Source organism: Morone saxatilis, unplaced genomic scaffold (assembly GCF_004916995.1).
Source record: "Morone saxatilis isolate NCDOM2014 unplaced genomic scaffold, NCSU_SB_2.0 Contig7, whole genome shotgun sequence".
In the NCBI taxonomy this organism is placed as follows: domain Eukaryota; kingdom Metazoa; phylum Chordata; class Actinopteri; family Moronidae; genus Morone; species Morone saxatilis.
Window position 1 is genome coordinate 1,918,289 of NW_023340246.1, and position 14,985 is coordinate 1,933,273.

General features: G+C 39.6%; 1 protein-coding gene across 1 annotated transcript in view; it reads right to left on the reverse strand.

Annotated features, from left to right (window-relative positions):
- Positions 1-10,502: 10,502 nt before the first annotated feature.
- The window catches only part of gpr63 (G protein-coupled receptor 63), an 8,292-nt gene continuing 3,809 nt past the window's right edge, over positions 10,503-14,985 (reverse strand). The window contains exon 2 of the mRNA XM_035679003.1: positions 10,503-13,961. Within this exon, the coding sequence (XP_035534896.1) occupies positions 12,614-13,846 (1,233 nt within the window). The 5' untranslated portion in view covers positions 13,847-13,961 and the 3' untranslated portion in view covers positions 10,503-12,613. The remainder of the gene's footprint in view (positions 13,962-14,985) is intronic.

Sequence of the window (14,985 nt, forward strand, 5' to 3'; positions counted from 1 at the left end):
ATATATCCCACCCACTTACAGGAGCCATGGTAACCAATTAATCAGTGTTATTTACTACACCTGTCAGTGCTCACAATGTTATAATGTTATGGCTGTTCATTTGGTTTGTCCATTCTGGGCTACTGTAGAATGGCGGTTAAACATGGTGAACTCCATGGAAGGCATCTGTTTATAAATTAACTGCATATTTTAAGTAAATAAAAACATGATTCTTAATTTTCCAGTTCAATTTTCACTTTCTACAGCAATTTCAGTGCAGAACAATGCCTAAAAACATTGCAACATGCATCACAATTGAAATAACTGAAAACTGCATTTTAGGCTGCAATGATATAAAAAAAAAAGTCAGTGAAATCCTGGACGGAGTGCAAAACAAATCCAGCATGGAACCAACATGGACATTCGATTCAGCTTGGATGAGACATGCTAGATGTGCTCAGAATCGTAAGACGTTCAGGATTCTACAGTTCCATGACAACTGAGCAAATTCAATCAGTCAATGATATTTTGCCAAAGGCCTGGAGAAGTAAACATTACCTTTAAATGTAAATGTCATTACTTTATTTAATTTTACAGTATATATAGCATTTAAAGCATTTTACATACATGAAATGAAATTTGTTCTCTGCATTTGACCCATCCTATATACATTACTGTATACACTAGGAGCAGGGAGCAGTTAAGGGTTAGGTGCCTTGCTCGTGCACAAGAGGTGGAACTGGCCTAACTAACCCTAACCTCTCCAGCTGTCAGTCCACACTCCATAACACTTCTGGTTGTCACAGGAGAACTTTGTGAAAGAGCAGAATCCATGAGAAAGAAGAGCTGAGAGGGACACTGATCCACAGAATGTGGGAATCCATCTTCATGATATTTATGTGAGTGAGAGAAAGTAAAGGAAAATATGTTTGTCTTCCTCTTGTGGCCATTTGTGGAACTTCACATAACTGTTACACCTTTCTCTATGTAATTCTCCTTTGTAACACTGGGGGGCACCAAACACTGAAGTAATATCACAGAGTGCTACTGATCCAGTTTTAGAGGGCCAGAAAGAGACGCTCTGTTACAGTGGTTCCAACCTTTTTATTTAAAGGTCCAGTGTGTAACATTTAGGAGGATCTGTTGGCACAAATGGAATATTATATTAAGGTCTTCAAACGGACGATTTGGGTGAATTTTGAGCAGATTATTTCCAGAAAATGATATGCAAGTTTTTACCTGATGTTGTATACAATTCTATCTGTACTATGTTTTGTTTTTAATAGTCAAACATACTTAATAGGCTTCTTTTAGAACAAATTCAGATACTTTTCTAATTTCTTTGGAGGACAATCCTCGATCAGATCTATGAATTTTGAAGTCAGATCTCCAAAGTAAAAAGGAAAAAGCTCAGAGGAAAAGAAGTGTCTTCTTTTAATTATGGAGTTAGAAGACTGATTGGGTTCCATCCTCGATCAAATCTGTGAATTTTGAAGTTGGATGTTCAAAGAGTTAGGCTCAGTGGATTTTCTGCTCCAGTGCCCACAGTGAGGACTTTAAAATGTCTGGAGAGAAGGTTCCAGTGTGAAAGGGACGCCAAGGCGCAGTGGGTTACGATCTTGGCCGTATGGCCCGAGAGGAACATCTATTCCAACTCTCATGTCCCAGAGGATCTCACAGCCTCCTTACTGCCATCTGAACCTCCCGTCCATCAGGCCTGTTTGACACGTTGACAGGATGTGTTCCAGGTGGCTGGTCTCCCACACAGCGAACAACAGGGATTCTCAGTCCCTTTGAAGTTTTGTTGGTGTTGTTAGGACATCATAGACACAACAGAAACGTGATCCGTTATAGATTAGACCAGTGCTTCCTAAGATTTTTCCTTCAGGGACCCCTTTTCTATCATTGAGTAAACTGATGATCCCTGCTCTATGACATAGTTTAGATTTTATATTATATTTAAAACTGTACAATGAACCCAACCAGTGAACTCAGTAACAGCAGGACGTTTGTGTAAAACCAGAGATTTGGTTGAACTTTGAGCAGATTATTTCCTGTTTAGGGAACTTTTTAAACAGTTCTCTGTCTGTATGATGTATTTTAATCATACAGACTTGATGGGCTTCTTCAATGACGCATTTAGTCTTTCCTTGCCTCTGATGCTGTAAAAAAATATAAATACATTTTATTTTTTGATATTGTATTGATTCTCAAAACACTAAAGCTTTCTGTGGTTAGACCCCCAACCGCTATAGCAGTGTTGTAAATGTAAACTGAGGGCTGTGATGTTGGATGTTTCAGATTGTATGCATATGGTGGGGTCTTTATACTATACTACTACAGTTTTTCTAATTATTATTATTTTTTTTTAAATCGCAATATATCGGCTTGCTTACAGTTTGTCAATATAGCACAATATGTTAAATCAGAACCCCTGACCCCTGTTTCTCTAGCGTGGGAGAAGCAGTGATTTTTAAGGTGGAACTGCTTTATTCATTGTTTTTAGTGGTTTTAATCAGCGGGTCTGTTTGTTCTGGAGAGGGAATATACCTCTGTGGATAACTGGGCTCCCGGTAGAAACCTCCTGGAACCATGAACACTGAAGGAATCCTAACCAGGAGAAGCTGACTGCAGTGACGGCAATGGTGGTGAAGACAACAACTCCCATGATCCCACACTACTTCAACTTCCTCTTTTGTTATTGTTTTGATGTGAGAGGCCCCCTAGTGGCAGCAATTACGTATTTAAAATCCCCTGATGAGAAGTGAAACTGGAGAAAAGCTGGGAACCGTGTTTAAAGCCAGAAGGAAAGGTGGGATCAGACTGATCGATTGAACGTGAGCGGGTGACTTCCTCCCATGGATTTCTGACATGTGACTGCAGCATGTGCCGTGTGGAGGCAAACACACTGTCTGCAGGCTGGCGAGGGAATATGCATGCGTGAGGTCATCATACACACAAGCACATGCTTCACATCACCATGGAAACAAGCATCTTCTCACGGAGGACGGATTCTTTTTTCCACTGAGGCCTCCGGGTTTGGCAGGGGAGAGATGTCAAATGAGGAATTTCATTCTAAAAGGAGAGATTCAAAAACAGAGCCTCCCACTCTCACAATATGATTCATACCGATACACAACCGCACCAATCCCTTTACACTATACAACAATAACACATATAGATATACACAGTGCATGCAGCGGTGGATACAGTATGGGATATTGTTTGTTTGCAGCACACAGTGAAAAATGACATTTAAAGAATTTAAAAGCAGCATTACTTTTTCATGATCAATGTCCTCATTACTCTGTTAGCACACTGTCAGCTAACAAGGGCTGCAACAAACAATTATTTTAATTATTGATCTATCTGGCTAGGATTTTTATCAATTAACTGATTAAATGCTTTGTCTACTGATCTGAATCAGGTTTACTGCCAAGTTCAAATAAAAGGAATCTGCCTTGGTGCATATCAATTCACAGAGTGAGAGAGAAGCACAAATAAAAATGAATGAAGAGTACTGCCGTCAATAAACTGTTAAAAGCTGAAAAATGCACACCAAATGTCAATAAAAACAGGAGAAAGGAAATATCGATAAGAAGTATAGATGGAAGTGTATTCAATATGAAAAATGGAAATATGTGTTGATCTATTGATGTATGATCTATTTTAAAATTCTAATTCTGCTAAATAATCCAGATTTTTACTAAATGTAACTAATCTGATTACTTATTTTTTCTGTAGCTAAAATGGATTACAGTTACCTTTTTGTGTCTTGATTACATAACTCTATAACTAAAGTTACCTGTAATCTATTACTCAACATTATTATTATTAACACCATATGGAATAATCCTATTAAGACAATGCAAAGAGACTAGTTACCTACTGCAGCTTTAAGTAAAGGATTTTATACTTTTATACTTTTCTGCACAGTTTGTCATGCCAACAGGAGAGAGCCATATTAGTGATTTATAGGTAACTAAGACTGGCCTTCCATATTAACTCACACTCACCTGTCCACGCTGTCCACTGTGGGAGCTCTCCTGGTGTGTGTTGCGGTGGAAAGGTTGTAGTCAGTTTAGTTTGTGTTCCACCACAGTGCTGGTATAAAACGGTCCTCTTGCATGGTTTTTATGATGATGAGATGTTTGCATCTTCACAACCAAAACAAGGACGTAAGCAGCGTTGCCAACTCTCGCGAGACAACCGCAGCTTCAAAAACAAGCCCAACACTAACATAGCCTCTTCAATAAGAGAGCCTGCAACATGGTACAGTGAAAAACTAAAGGAGCTTATATTAGCTTTGGTGGTTACTCTTGTATTTTAGGGTATCTGTATATAAAAAGCTGTTTATAGAGGGCAAAAATAACTCTTATTCTTTCATTTCTACTTTTTTATCTTACTTGTACATTTTTCTCTTCTATTGTTGTGTTCACTGTTTGTGTTCATACAGTTTATCAGCTGTTCTCTACTGTTGTTGTTATACATTGAATATAATATAAAATATGTCAGTCAGGGGTCGTCAGATTACTCCCTGAAGGAACAAGTTTGGGAACCACTGATTTAGGTCTAACAAAATAGAAATACTCAAATATAATATAAAGTACCAATAGCTCAAAACTGTAGTTTGGTGCACTACTTAAGTACATTTAGTTAAATCTATATTGAGTGGTGGAATTAGTTTTTTTGAGTGTGAAAATATGTTTGAATACCATATAAGGGTGTATTTGAATTGGCTCCAGTTGGAATCAGCCATTAATGACAGCAGTTAGTTCCACACTGTCCTCATTAAATGATACAGCACCGTGAAAGTGGCTCATACAGTCGATATAATCTATGTTTATCCAGTCAGTATAATTGATGTTGTTTATGTAAAACCCTAAAAGCCCCTTCTAAATGAACCTTGTTCACCATGTACTAATGGTAACAGGGACACTGGGTGACTCTGTTTCCCTTGGCACTGCATAGCAACAACATTATGTATACAAGCATTTCTAAAATACTGTGTCTGCCTGAGCAATCACAGCCCTTGTATTGATTCAGGAGCTAATAGACCATTGTTCAAGCGCTGCAATCTTACATATTCTTGACCTTTCAGCGCTGCCCCTGCAAGATCATTTGAATACTGCGTGACTGTCACTACGGGCAACAAGACGATGCCTTTCCAAACTGGAAATATATTCAAAGACATCTACATCTCATGGACACGAGCCCGCACAGAGGATTTAAGATTGTCAGAAGATTACACTCAAGGTTACCCAGAAATCCCAGCGCTTGTTCCTGTTAGGACTCTTTAGAACGGCGACGGCGTCACAAGACGGCAGGTGTGAAAGCAACAGCAACAGCAATCAGCTGCTTGTTGTGAAACATTACAGCCTCAGAAGACTGCTCTCGTACCTTGTGTTGAAGTGGTTAAATTGGCTGTGAGACGAGGGGGAAAAGAAACATGGCTGTTAGTCTCAAATTCAAACAGTGCAGAAGAGCTGTGCCAACATCAGGTACACGCTTTCATTTCAGTGTCAGGAATTCATTTTAAAGGCCTCACTACACCTTTTGTATACATGATTCTATTCTGGAAGTAATTAACACGTCATTGTAGTGCTCCAACAATATCACCTTTAAGGAAATGTACTCAAATGTAAATGTGAATGTATACGTTGAATGAAAGCTGGAACTAAATTATGCAAAGCTTTGTTTCAGTCTTGGATTTATATATAGCTTCATTATATAACTTTTGAAAGAAGAAAAAAACGATTTTCCGCTTAAAAATGAAAAGCTGAATTCATATAGTAGAAGACAGAAATGGCCATGCTTGCAGTTTTTTTAAATTCCGATATCTCACGAGTTTGTTGAGCTCATGGAGATAAGGTAGCATATGATAGATGTATATAATAAATCTGGTGCTACAGTCTGTTACACAATGTTTTAGCATGTCACAGAAGAACATTTATTTCAGTGGTTTTATTACGAGACATAACAGACATATATAGATCAACATCAGCTGTTTCCATATCAATCACATTTGTATATATAAAAAAGCTGTATATAATGTACATATAACTCTTATTCTATTTGTATTATTTTATTTTTATATCTTGTATTTTATGTTGTGTTGTATCTGGAGCTGCTGTAGCCATTGAATTTCCCCAGTGTGGGATCAATAAGGTCCATCTTATCTTACCTTCTAACACCTAAACACCAGGTGTTACATTTGAGAGTGGGTAAAAACTAGTTAGTAAGCACAAGAGGTCACAAAAGTTGGCTAAAAGTAATGGAGAAATGGTCAAAATTGCTAGAAGTAACAGATAAATTATCAAAAGAATTAGCTAAAATCAAAATTCATTTAAAAAAAACATCTAAAAATGGATAAATGGTCACAATAGCTAAAAGTAACAATTACAGTACAGTACAGTGCAGTGCAGTAATATCAAGCTTTTATTTTTGTGTTCAAAAACTTCTGTTACATCTGTTAACGTCAGTCACAGAGTCACTGTTTGTGCTGCATGAGTGATGATGGTTTGAGTTTGTTCTCTGGTTTCAGGCTTTGGGGGAATTTGTTCACGCTCCAAACCAACGATCACCGACCATGACACTAAAAAAAACAGCTGCAGAGACAGTTGCACACAGTTAGATAACCAAAAGTGCCTCTTTGACTTTATCGTATCTTAGTGAACATCACTCCATCCTCCGTCACCATGCATCCTCCTGAGACATCTGCAAGTTCCTGTTGCTTAGTAATAGTCCTCAGTGCTATGATTAAAGTGAGCTTCAAAGCTCTGGGCACGCTCATTACTCACTGCTGGCTGCATAATGAATCCCAGGGAGGAAGCTGATTAAGAACGCCGTCCTTCGTAATCACAAGTCAGGAGCAAATCAAACTCAACTCATGTTGGCGTTCATTGGAAGAATCTGTACCCTGGCCAGCTGCAGAGGGTCACAGAGGTCACCTGAGGTCTCAGCAGTCTGGTATCTGCTGGAAAACAACCTGCTGACCTTTTCTGGACGGGCGGTATTTTCCTCGTGATGCTACGAGCTGCCAGCAGCCTCATTTGCTCTGCTTTCATGTCTCACAGTCCACACAGATTAACTTCTCTTTGATGTGTCTTTTGGGCTGACATTAAAGGTGCACAGCTTTGAAAGGCATTCTATTTCGTATTAAATATTGACTTACAATCATATTCATTACACAGGCAACTGAGGATGGGCAGCTAGCTGTGCCAGCAGGTATGATATCAGACTATAGTACATATGGTACTAGAAAGATCAGGTTAGGAAATCTGATTTAGGTTCTAGAAGAAAAGATGACATTATCCATATTAAATTGCGTATTCACAGTTTGTTCTTATTTTGTTCATCATTTTTTGGATTCACCATTGTTTTATTGTTTTTGCTCTTCTCTGAGGTAAGAGAACATTTATCAGTCCACACATTCTTTGTTATTACAGGAAATTTAATTCTGTTGCACCAAAATTTAAAATGTGATCCAGTATAAACTTATACCTATATGTTTTCATTAATCACCTGAAAATAGGGATTGTTGTGTTATCTTATAATGAGAGGTTTTATCTCTTCTACCCTTGCTGAATACACATATATATATACTGAGACAATGTTGTTTTTCTTTTTCTCAGTTCACACTGAACTGAACCTAACAAAACTAACAAACAGAAGGAATGTGGTGTTTGCTAATGAAGATGCTCCTCTTGTTATTAAAATTAGAGTGTGGTTTAATATCTACAAAGAGCTTCTGGGGGTGGTAGTTACTCAAGTGGCTTTTTGTGTAAATGTCAAAGGTTTATAGGAGCATACAGGCTCATTGAGTCAAACTCAGTGCAGAGCTTAGACAGGCGGAAATCCCAGAGACAGATTCATCACAACCTGGATAATTACAGCCAGAACCATCGGCATGGATAGATACTATTAGGGGTAATTAATTAATATTTAAATCTTACTAAGTTGATTTAAATTGAAGTTAATTTAATTGTAATTTTATTTTGTGTACATGGGATCATCAGAATCATTCAAATAAAATGCAGAAATCCAGAATTTACATTTTTATATATACTGACAAATTGCACAGCCCGCCTACACCATACTGCGCCATAAAAATCTTAACACATGCATTATATACATTTATTATGTAGTACAATTATTATGTAGTATTACAATTTGATATATATGCATTCATTCTAATTGTTATCGTTCGTTATTATTTATAATATATCCACAATAATATCCACAAACTGCAAGAACGCTAATTATCACACATCAATTGCCACACAGACCCTGGGGCTTTGGGGGTCCATGGGCAGTTGCTCAATTTGCCCATCTGTGGTGTGAGACACTGCAAGCAGAAATCTGAGCTAACGTTTTCTTTACACACCAGAACTGCAAGGCTGTGAACTGACTGGAGGCTGTTGGTCAGGCGCAGCAGCTCATACAGCTCCCTGGCATTTCTATTATCAGCCGCGTTGCACAACACGCCTTCGCCTCGGCTGTGGAGCGTTGTGACTGGCAGACCTGGTCAACGCTTAGGGAAAGTCATGGTGCGGGGGAGTGATGCATGAATGCACAGCAGGCATATGTCGCCCTCGCAAAGCACTCAGCGGAGACAATGACAGGAAGTGGAGTCCCTGAGTGGAAAGAGGAGACACAGGTGGCGCACTGGGAGGAGAGTAATTAACGCAGAGCTTGCACGGAAACCTCCCAAACATCGCACCTTACATCTCAAACATATCGTATTGTGTTTGCATGCTCAGAGCGTTGCATATGCTGGTCAAACATAAATGAATCAACATTTGATTCACTCTCCTACACATATTAGTGCCTCATGTTAAAGCCGTAGCACAAGTAAGGATCATAAAGTGTATTTACATGCCTCAGTATCCCAGCTTATAGGATCAGGACTTTACCTGCATTTCTAGGTATCCGGAACAATGAGATATTAACATTCAGGTAAACACATTCAGTATTGTGGAAGATGCACCAAGAACACACATCTGCCTGTAACATGGGCCTACAAGTTATAATACTAGCTGCAAGAGGGACTTTGTCCTGACCTTTTTCAGCTCTATTACTCCTCTAAGCTTTAAAAGAAGGTCCAAACACCATGAATTAGAGGTGAAAAACATTCTATTACAGTATATGTCACTAAATATATATCATGATACAACACTTTCTGGGGATTGGCCTTCTTTTCCCAGAAGACATTGTGACATGTGAGCGGAAGCACATGTGATAATTCCAGATAGCTGCTTCAGTTCAGGGTCCTGGTGTTGTTTATGATGTCCAGACTTAATGGGACACTTTGATACACCAGAGACATTGTTCATGTTATTAGTAACACCTGTGATTTTCCTATTACAGGTCAGAATGTGTGCTGTTAAAAAGACTCATTCAAAACTATGGATGGATAAAATAGGCATAGGGTGAGAACAGGGTTGGGCAATCGGCTGATTCCATCACCTGTTTTTTTGGAGCAATATTTGGGTATTTTGCGATTTCTGTAATTCTATTTTTCTAATTTAAATATCTGCCTCCAAAGACTGAGAGCTGTGTCTCAGAGACAGACGATCAGTGACACAGTACACACACTACAGCTCTAGAGACAGAACATTTTCACAGCTAACTCTGAATAAAAAGAAAAGGTGTATGGTTGTATTTTTGTGTTGAAGAAAGTGGGTGGTGAATATTTCCTTTCTTTACATTTTATTGTTTTTTTTTGCTTATTATAAGCTAAGCTATATAACTATACAGGACACACAAAACAAAAAAAATTACATGAACAGAACTTTAATTAGTATCATTGGTAACACCTTAACTGTTACCTGGTAACAGTTTACCCTAACATTTCATGTCACAATGGCTGCTGTGAAAAAGGTCTGTTGGTTTGAATTGTGTGCAGCAGAACGAGCTCAAAAGCCTTTATAATTCATTTTCATTGGTTCTCACTTATGTTCATCCCAGCAAATAGTTTTATGTGTGCAGGTTTTTAGATTTTTGCCTCCAGCACAGTAGAATGGAGGTAAACGGAGCATTGAAAAAATATCGCCACAGAACCTGGACAAAAACAAAACAAAAAGCCTTCTACTATTGGCACAGCCAAGCCCAAAAATGACAGATTAGGCCAGTTTTGGGGTTTTTATGGCGGCAGAGATGCAGTTAAAGCATTAATGATGGCATTACAAGAGAGCGTGGGTGAATATAAGGTCAATTACAATGAGGTATTATGTAAAATAGCAACAAAGGGAGCTGTTGTTTTCTTGTAATTGCTGTTTAGTGCTGTTGTAGATATTAATTTACATGGATAGTAAACCACAGAAAAAATTTTCACTTGAAAAAGTGAAAGAAAGCTTCAATGAGAGTTTGCATGAGTGATGCAAGTTAGCAGAACAGCAGCTAGCCCTAAGGTGGACTCGTATTGACTCCCAACCCTACCAATGACCTCCAACATTGGTAGAGGATGACTGATTGATCTACAACAGGTACACAAACAAAAAAGCCATTCAAGACAGTTTACCAAGGTAAGAAATGTCTATTTCTTTATTACATTCAACAGTACAGTACACTGAAATTGCACATTTTCACCAGATATAGCAGCATTCTGACTGGCAAATGGACTAATCAATAGGCACATCCAAAACATTTAAACAGAAATACACACGTCCAAATGTGTTGTGGCCACTTTCTGACCATATTCAAATTCCATTTAAGCTGTTAATTTACATGCCTCATAAAACAAATTCTACGCAGCTAAAACACACCATCCTTTCCCCCACGACTGTTTTCAGTGGCAAGAAAAGACGTATGGTCAAGTCATATTAAAGGAAAAATTCACCTGTCTATACTTTCACACAGTATGAGCCATTCAGTGCATTCAAAGAGTTATAAAGTGTTTTAATTTGCTTTTATGGTTTCCTTCAGTTGACTACTTCACTTTAAGGTTTCTTTTATTACCCAGAATGACATTGTACCAGCCTCAGAGAAGAAGTGTGTACTGTGAGTTGAGTAGGTGGAGAGAGAGCTATAGCGTAGGAACAAGACAGCAAGTTTATTAAAGGTTGGATTCTTAGCAGGAAATGTCTTGTTGCTGCACTGCAATCTGGTCTACTGAGCAGAGCTGGGTATCGAACTGAAACACCATTTGTACTGAAAGCAATGTGTTGACAGAATCAAGTATTTAAAAGTATCAAGTATCAAGAGCTGACATCAAATATTTTGACAGTGTTAAATTTGACAGCATTTACGTAAAAATCTTCAGTTAGAACTCTGGTACTGAAAAAAGCATTATTGTGGTACTGGTCCCAAGACTCCGGTATTGTATCGACACTAGTATTGAGAGTTTTGCAACTATACCCAGCCCTACTGCGGAAGCTGCAGTTGGTGGAGATGAGTGCATCAACTGAGAATCCAATGGAGCCAGCAGATACAAACAGGACCATCTTCTGTATGATGAGCGGTTCTAAATGACCTTCTGCCGACTGAATATTACAAACAATGAAGTATGTTACTGCCCTGCTTTTAGTACAGTTGCCATGTTTTTCCCCTTTCAGTGGGAAGCAAAGGCCAAAACATTTTCCACACGGTGCGTCCAGTTGCCTTGTACCTTTTTGAGATCCCATGACCTATTGAGTGCCATAATGCAGTGGTGTCCAGCAATGCAATGCACTGGTCAATCAAATATTTGGCGCAAACTGGTAGATTATTCTCTAATAAGAACGGCGTAATTCTACTCTTTATATTGCAATCTTCAAGATGAGAAAATGATCATTGTTATAACCTTCCAGAGTACGGCTGGGTATCAAAACCTCAATACTTTTTAGTGCCGACTATATTGTGTCTGTAGCACGGTTATCAAAAACTGTCAAATACCAGAAGCTGACATCAAATGTCTGGTCACATTTGTTGTTTTTTCATTTACTTTTGATCAAAAAGTACAATGACTAGGGAGAACACATATTTGTGATAAAGTATTCTAAATTCAAAGTTAGCTTACTATTTCTGATCATTTCAACTGTATCCCATAGCCTGAACTGGGACAGGGGTTACAATCTCCCAACCATATCAACTTGGTAACACATGATTGCAGTTCTGTGTATTGGTCACACCTGAGCAAGTTCCATTATTATAGAAGGCTGTGGCATACGGTCAAAAATGTAGTGGTTTGTGTTTCAACATTTAACATTTGAAAAGTTGGGCTTCTTTTGTAAAATAAAACAAGCTTTTGTATTCATCAAGTAAGGTATCAAAAAGTACTGTTTTACCACTGGAACTCAGGTATGGTATCAGAACTAGTATCGGAAAATTTCAAACAATACCCAGCTCCTCTTCAAAGTTGTAAAATCCTGTTTAATGGTATTATAAACCACGGTGCACAGGTGTTTGGTATCTGATAAGCGTTAAAACTCAAATTGGACTTCCTGTATTGTATTTAATTTTCTCACTGGTACCTGTAGCAACACGCCCCCACCAACGCAGCCTCTGGCCTTTTGTAATGCAGTGCTGTTTCATTTCTCAACACCTGCTAAAAGAAGTATACCACCAAACAACAAAACAGGCCCAGAACTGCAAGGTACTATATGTAAAGATGTGTTTTTAACAGTGTTAAAGTGTTTGAGGATGGATTTCTCCTTTAAACCACAGAGCGATGCTCTCCACACACGTACACTGCGCTCGGCTGTATGCGCCTCTTTGTGTTGCCTGGCAGCTGAGGAAGAAACTTGAAGTACTTGGGCATCAGATCAAGGCAGGCGTCGCGGAATTTCTTGATCCGCCAGTAGTAAATGAGAGGGTTGAGGGCTGACTTGAGGTAGCACAACCACAGGACCCACGTGCTAATTTGAAAAAAGCTGTCTTTGTGGTAAAAGCCGTCGCTGAAGGTAGCTACCAGACTGTAGGCGGTAAAGGGTGCCCAGCACACTGTAAACACGGAGAAGAGGATGAGGATGGTGGTGAAGGCACGGGTCTTGAAGCTCATGTCTATGTTCATTTGGAAGGGCCTCTGCAGGCTCAGCAGGCCCAGTTTGCTGGCCTGGCTCAGACAGATGCTGTCTGGGTGGCTGTGGATGCGGATGGCGTTGTGGCGGATGGTGTTCAGGATCCCCATAAATGTGTACAGCATGACCATGAAAGGTATAAAGAAGAAGACTAGCAATAGTATCAATACATAGGCATGGTAACCAGGCTCAACGCTGTGGCCAAATACACACTGAGGGGCCCTGGGAGGGATCTGTAGGGGAGGGGAACCAACAGCCAGGGGGAAAGAGAAAATGAAAGAGAGTCCCCATGTGACCACGATGAGCACTTTGGCTCTCTGCGGGCTCAGCTTATCTTGCTTCTGGACAATAATAAGAAAACGATCTATGCTTATTATAAGCAGTATAGCCACGCCTTCCATCACAAAGAACCAAAAGAGCATGGCCGAAACTCGACAGAAAACGTCTCCGAAAATCCACTTGGTGGTCACGACAGTAACCAGAGCGAAGGGCATGTTCAGGATGGCCAGCATCATGTCTGCAAACGCCAGGCTCGCCAAGAGGATGTTGATGGCCGAGCGCATGGCAGATCTCTGGTACACCATCAGGCACACCACCACGTTTCCCAACAGAGCCAGAAGCAGGATGGCGACCATGATGAAGCAGAAGAAGACCTGCAGAGGAAGGCTGATGCCTTGCAGGCTCTTCAGGGCCTCTGCTGTCGGCGTGAGTGGCTCCGGGGTCGACTGGGAGCCAAGGGAAGCACTCGCCATGGAGGTGTTCTCCATCGACGGTCTCTTGGAAAGGTTCAGCAGCCCCGTAACGAGGCAGCAGAGACTGGCGTTAATGTCCCCTGCCTCTGGAAGGGGAACAGTAGTGGAGTGAACCATTCTTCCCCAGGGTGAACAGGCATTGTTGACGGTGAGCTCACGCTAAACATGGCACCGTAGATGCAGATATTCCCAGTTCAACGCAACATGGCGCCGTCTTCATGGCTGTGAGACCCTAAGATGTACACAAAAATTAAGTGAGTGCCAAGTAAATCAAAAAGGTCATGTCAGAGAGCATTATAAAACCAGATTAAACCAGCATCGTTTCCATCAAATTTCCCCTTGGAGTTGGATTGGCGGTGACAGTGAGCCTGTAATCCACTCAGGGTTACGCCTGCATCTCCCTAATTAATTCACACCGCTATCATCTCTCTCTGACCTACAAGCTCACCGAATGAGATAAATTATTAGTGCTGACGCTAAAAAAAATGTAAAATAAAAAAGGTATTTAGTCTTTGGATGCTAAAAACGGTTCAAAGTGGATTTGCACTGCAGCCATTTCAAGTTGATTTACATGCAAACTACTTCCCTTCCCTTAATCACAATTTGTTACTTACAGCTACAGTTCTGTGTGTACGAAAGCATGACGGATTCAATTACAGCATTATGATTAAAGATAAAATGAGCCTTGGAACAGGCAGACCTTCTGTTCATTTATATAGACGTCTCTAGATCTCATTAAAAACTGTGTGCAGCCTGAATGAGATGATGACCTAAACAAAGTTAATCCAAAATTTGAAATGTATATATTAAATACAGAGCTGGAGTCAGGACATGGTTAGCCTAGTTTAACATAAAAACCAAAAGCAGGGGTAAACAGCTCGTCTGGCTTTCTCCAAAATTAAAAAAACATAGCAACCAACTCAACATTTAAATACTTTGTAACTCATTTGTTTAAAAAGGTACAGTTAACCCCAAACATACATATTTGTCCTCTTACCTGTAGTGCTATTTATTCACCTAGGTATATTCTCTCCAATATAATAGACCCAGGTGGGACTTGGCTTGTACTGCTCAAAGCACAAAAAACCAAACATTTGAAACATTTGAAAAATGTGTTTCATGTAGGAAGGATTTCTTTCTACCGAACTACACCCACCAACCACAGCTGAACGTTAGCTATCTCAGTGGTGCTAGCTGAACTAGCTAACTTTATAGCTCAGCTACATGAAACTGCTAACAACAAGGTGTGTGGATTT